A 6,497-nucleotide genomic window follows, 5' to 3' on the forward strand; every position below is an offset into this window, starting at 1 on the left:
GGAATCCTGGTTACCGGCGAACTAAATTCAAAATTTGATTTATACAAAGATATATATATATATATATATATATATATATATATATATATATATATATATATAATATATATATATATATATCTTTGTATAAATCAAATTTTGAAGGGTTCTTAGTAGTGAAAAGTCTGGGAACCACTGGAACATATATAAATACATACACACACGCATACACACAAATTCCTGGTGTATATTTCGATATCTATAGGGTTGATACTCTAGCTTTAGCTAAGAATGCCAATGGATTAGCGCAAGATCGGTTAAGGAAGGATAATATCCATCTTATGAAAACATTCGATTTTACCATAACAATATATACCAAATACTTCTAGTCACTTATAGATAGATATTTTCCAATACATCATAAATATAGAAAACTCTTTAATAGGCATGACCTAAAAATTAGTTTTAGTTCAACCCCACACTTTAAAAGCACAATTACACACGATGCAACGTAACAACACGAAGCCGGCTGTTCCTACAGGGATAAAGGCTTGTGCCCGTTAAATGGAGCCTGTGTGACTGAGGCTATTATTTATAAAGCCACCGAACGTTAATAATACAATTTCATCCATTAGATATTTCCCAGAGGGAAATTTCAAAGCAAGATTCAGCAATCATACCTTAAGCTTCAGACAGTGGAATAAACGAAAAACTACCAAATTATCCAGTTATATATGGTTCTTAAAAGAACAAGGTGTCAACTACAGGATTTACTGGAAGATCTTAGCCAAGTGTAAACCTTTTACCAACGGTAGTAGCAAGTGTGATATTTGTAATATATGGAAAGATGGCTCATATGGAAAAGGTCCTTGGACCCTGCTACATGTTTAAATTCAAGAACTGAACTTTTTGGATCATGTCCCAATGGGACAAAATACCTGTTACGGTTTTACCCTCAACCAAAATCAGGGCTACAATCCTCACTTTTGCTATGCACCAGCACAAGCTTTCCCAAATATGTTAACCTCCATTAACTTTTAATTCTTAATATATATATATATATATATATAATGTTTCCGTTTTCCTTTTTGTGTGAACGTGTACGTGTGTGAGTTTATGTATATATTTTATATGTATATGTGTGTGAGTGCGTACATATGTGTATGTGTATATGTATGTATATAAGTGTAAGACTGTGTCCGGTGCATGTGTGGGACTTTCATGCACACGTCCCCTTCATTTATACTGATATGCATATGTTTGTATATGTGTGGTTGTAGGTGTGTGATAGGAGGGTGTGTGTGTGTATATATATGTGTATGCGTGTATTCGGTTGTGTGAATATATTTATATGAATAAATGTTAAAAAATATATTACGTTACGTTATGCATGTAAACACCTATGTGTATATGAGGATGAGGTTGCATACATACATACATACATACATACATACATACATACATACATACATACATAAATACATACATACATATATATATATATATATATATATATATATATATATATATATATATACATACGTACAAGTGTGCATGGGTATGTATATATGTATGAGTACGTACATACACGTTTATGTTTGTGTGTGTGTATGTGCATATACGTATACATAGGGCATTCGAATGCCCTATGAAGAGAAAGAACTTTATTCTCGCATTTATTTATAGACAGCATTTTGGTATCCGATCAGAAACGGCCTTATGATATGTTACATCGCCTATTTTGTTTTGTCATGCTTTGTATTAAAAACAACAATCTATAAATATGGTCCAGTCGATGTGTTGGTTAATCTGTGGTTTTCTCCACTTGATAATTAGTTGCATTTTATAATATATATATATGTATGTATATATATATATATATAATATATATATATATATATATATATATATATATATACAGACATGCATACCAAATACACATAGTTGTTTAGATACTTGGATATTCAGAGAAAGGTCTACCAATTGTATAATAAATATATATGTCGCATTTACCAGGACCATCTATTATTTCTTATCCCTTCATTTCCTTATGTTTGGATGATAAGCATAGATGAATATGGAGTGGAATCAAATATTTAGTTGGTTATGTTTATATGTCATTTAGAGACATTAAGTCCAGCGGACAGTGAGTGTAGTGAAGTGTCAGACGTAGCTGACCTTGCAACAAATTGAAAGTATGTTTTGTTTCGTATCATTAACTTATGAATCCATGTAATACACAAATGAAATTTCATTGTCATCTCACAGCAGTCGATAAAATAAGTAACTGCTATTTACTGATATTAATTTGATCAATTACATCTCAACGTGATAAATGTTTATTTGTAAGTCGAATGGCAGAAACGATAGTGCGTCCGTCAAACCGAATTGTGATATATAATTACGCTCAACTGGCTTCAAAATTATCATCTTGCAAGGTCGGCTAAGCCCTTTTCTGGTTCTTATGCACTATGCGAGAAGTGGGGTGGTGGGCTGCATGGGTTACTCACATTCTTCTTAAATTTGCAGCTAATTTAGTAATTATTAATGAACAGATGATTAGTAGAATGTTTCTTAGAATTTGGGCATAAATCATCTTATCATCTCTTATTTGTGCTGACCTCTCGGAAATTCAAAAGTCATGGTACAGATAGCCTCGCAGGAGGTGTGTACTTCATGAATAATCCGTATATAGCCTATTTAGTAACATTCCAGATTATTCGGGTATGAGTATTTTTTATGGATACATACAGAATAAAAATTTAATTAGAGTAATTTACATATAACACACGATATCAGTATATATGAATACAATTAAGTGCTCAGCATAGAAGTACCTTTGTAAGTAGTGGAACACAAACGAAAGATTTTTTGAATACTCCTCATACTCTAATAAACCTATATCTATTTTATACATCTTCTTCTTACGACTTTCTTAACATATTTTCTGAAACACTAACCATTGTATATTGCATGTTTCTATACACCATCATCTTTGCAACCGTAACGTTTATACAAATTTGCTCCAGAACATCATCGGCGTCCTCAGTTCACATTTATTTAACTATACACGCATACATTAATCTCTGTCTATTAATATATCCCTCTACATTAATTATTTAGTAAAACCTGAGGTAATGAGCTGACATCCGGCTGAAATCGACGTTTCTTTGATCTCTCCAGCGAACCTATTAACAAATATCTGTAAAATATGCTGCATTTCCAAAAATGTTCTTACATTAATTAATCGAATATATTATAGCTAGTTAAAGGGCAGAAATAAATAGGATGGCTTACTATGAATGCTGCAGACTAGAAGAGCTTTCCTGTGATTTTATTTCCCTTGTACCATTTGCTTTTTAGGGTGAGCCTTTAACTTCTGATGGAGTCATAGGGGAGTCGTTATGATACACTATACACCAGTGTCATCTATCTAGTGTGGTTGTGTGTCAATATCTTCTGTATCTCCAGTTAATGACTTACATGCGTACAAGAAGATGTAAAGTGTCACTTAGGAAAGGCAATAGGTAGATATTTCCTAATTATTATCGCTTCCCAACTGGAAATTGAACAGAATATTGAAGACAGATTGTAGAATATTACAGATAATTCAATCATCAAATTGGTTGACTTAAATTTTAGTCTACAAAGTAAACTGGTTTTAGTATACATAGGTAAACTGATGCAAATTCCATTTCTGATTTCTGTTTTATTGCGAATTATACTTTGACGCTCGACTGACTCTTTAAATTGATCACAGTAATTAAACGAGATAAACTTCTTCATAGACAAAAGCGTAGGCCCCAATATTAAAATTTCATTTCATTCATCATGTTAATGTGACCGAGATATTTCACCGACGATTTACCATCGTTTATTAAAGCAGATCAATATCCTACGTACTGAAATCGATAGAGTTTCTCATACAATTGGTCCTACATATCGTAATAAGAGATGAGGTAAATATGTATTACTGCTTGAGCTAAATAAATAAGAAATAAATAATTATACGCTTTCCAAAAGCAGTACCCACACGTCACTACAATAACTAAGAAACTATAATAGCCACGTCACCACATATCTAGTCACTACTATATGCTCATCACTACAATAACCATGTGACTATAATAACCACTTCACTAAAGCAGTCACCCTACTACAACCAGGTCATTATGACAACCATGTCACAGCAGTAACTACGTTATTACAACTATAATACTGCATTAATTATAATAACCATTTCAGCATATCAGTCCATAGCAATAACCACATCAGTGCAAATAAGCATTCCACTACATTAAACATAGCATTACAATAATGATTTCTCTGCAACAACTATATTAATGCAACGAAGAAACACTTCAATGATTAGGCTGAATTCAACAACCAGACTAGCTTCACTAGATGTGGCCTAACTTTGATAGAGAGCTGAGAATGAAATAAAAATAATAACTCACAGTTTAGTAAAACAATGACGAAGAGAGATATAGCAAGTTTCATGGTGCAGCTTCTACAATTGGTACCTAGTTGCAACTGCAAACTACTCTAAAAATCTTGCATTTATAAAGAATCTTTGTCTTGCATTCTATAGTTCCCGTGTGATACAGAAAAGCTGTTAGTTTGTTATTATTTGTTAAGATAATGACCAATGTAGAGTATTTTTCATCTCTAAATATTGAAAAGTACCAAATGGTAGATGTTAACTTAATTCTTTTTTCTTGTAAGCGTAATACCAGTCAAGAGTATTGTTGTTCCAAGTATTAGTTTGACGTGAATGATCACCACTATAACGAAAACTATTAGGTTAAGTTGTATACATTAGGTTAAGTTTATTTACTTACTGTATTCGAAGCCTATTATTATTGTCATTGTTGTTATTTTTGTTGCTGTTATGATTGATTAGCATACCCTTCACGTCATAGGTATCTGCATGAGTTCAGATTGATAATACTATTGAATGAATATTTGACAATTAAAACTCGTTCAATAGCAAAATGAAGAATTACTAAAACGACATAAATGAAACCATATTGTATTTTCCTTTTCAAATGTCATAAAGAACATACTTAACACTCAGTGAGATGCACAAATACACGCGCACGCACTCGCACGCACACACACACACACACACACACACACACACACACACACACACACACACACACACACACACACACACACACACACACACACACACACACACACACACACACACACATGGCACAAGTAAATACGCACACATAGACATTGATAAAACTGCATCCGGAAGTTAGGTTCCATCTTCAAACTCAGAGGATTCTTCGTGACTTGTTCAGTTCCGGACTGACTACAAATCTCAAATAAGGCAAATATTTGGATACCTATGACACTAAGACATCTACATACCAAGGACGATATCACTACTACATATCTGGGGCAGTAGCACTGATACAGACACACTGTTCTTAAAACTTATTCAAAAGAGACTAATCAACGAAGTAGTAAGAGTTCACTCACCAACGAAGTTTTATAGAGGATTATAGATACGTAGAATCTTCCCTTTGACTTTTCTAAATATATTAACAGTTTCTCTTCCTCACAGTCATATTGTTTCTGAGTACCGCCATATACAACCACTTGCTGTGTAGGTTTTTTTGTCTCTAACCACTCTCACATTCAACTATACTTCTTTTCGTCGACAAATATATTATCGAATTGTTTCCATTATGACACTACCATATCATTTCTACAGACATCCAACCATGCATGTTGAAATTAAACACTAACCGCAAAAGAAACCAAAGAAAAAAAAAACGAAAAAAAAATGACGCTGGGAAGGTTAAAGGCAGTGCACACCCTCCCTAACGAAATCATAAAACAACAAATATTGATGATATGAGTGAGAGATATACTGATTAACTGATAGATTGGTTATTGATTTCTATATCAAAAGAAGCTTGTGAAAGAGAGTATGACTTAATAAATTGAGAATATATGTGAATATATCATACATACATGCATCCACACATCAATACAAATACTTATGGAAACACACACACATGTATGTGCATATATATATATACACATATATATATATAATATATATATATAATATATATATATATATATATATATATATATATATATATATATATATATTGTACATGTATGTTTATATAAATATACATGTAAATATATATGTACGTATATGTACAAGTGTGAGTGTATGTATGTATATAAATATATATATATATATAGTGGGAGGTGAAAGTGGATATGGTGGTAGTAGGGCAGTCAATTCTCTATGCAAACCAAGGAAGTTTATAATTCAAATGGTATTTTTGAAATTTCTGATAGTATACGTCGACAGCAACATCCTAGAGAAGCGTCAGTGTTTTTCGGAGATGAATGCACAAAGGCATAACATCGGATACCACATTGCATCCCATCCAAACTCTCACGATTCTGCGAATATACCCTCAAAGAAAAAATTACCCTTTCAGACTGCATACTACACTGAAGCTTCCGTATTTAATCGA

General features: G+C 32.6%; 1 protein-coding gene across 1 annotated transcript in view; it reads right to left on the bottom strand.

The window, feature by feature from the left end:
• The window catches only part of LOC115218141 (chymotrypsin-1), a 25,944-nt gene extending 21,420 nt beyond the window's left edge, over positions 1 to 4,524 (bottom strand). Inside the window, exon 1 of the mRNA XM_029787941.2 lies at positions 4,437 to 4,524. Coding sequence (XP_029643801.1) covers positions 4,437 to 4,479 — 43 coding nt within the window. The 5' untranslated portion in view covers positions 4,480 to 4,524. The remainder of the gene's footprint in view (positions 1 to 4,436) is intronic.
• Between the last annotated feature and the right edge of the window lie 1,973 nt (positions 4,525 to 6,497).

The sequence above is a fragment of the Octopus sinensis genome, linkage group LG12, assembly GCF_006345805.1.
Source record: "Octopus sinensis linkage group LG12, ASM634580v1, whole genome shotgun sequence".
NCBI lineage: Eukaryota > Metazoa > Mollusca > Cephalopoda > Octopoda > Octopodidae > Octopus > Octopus sinensis.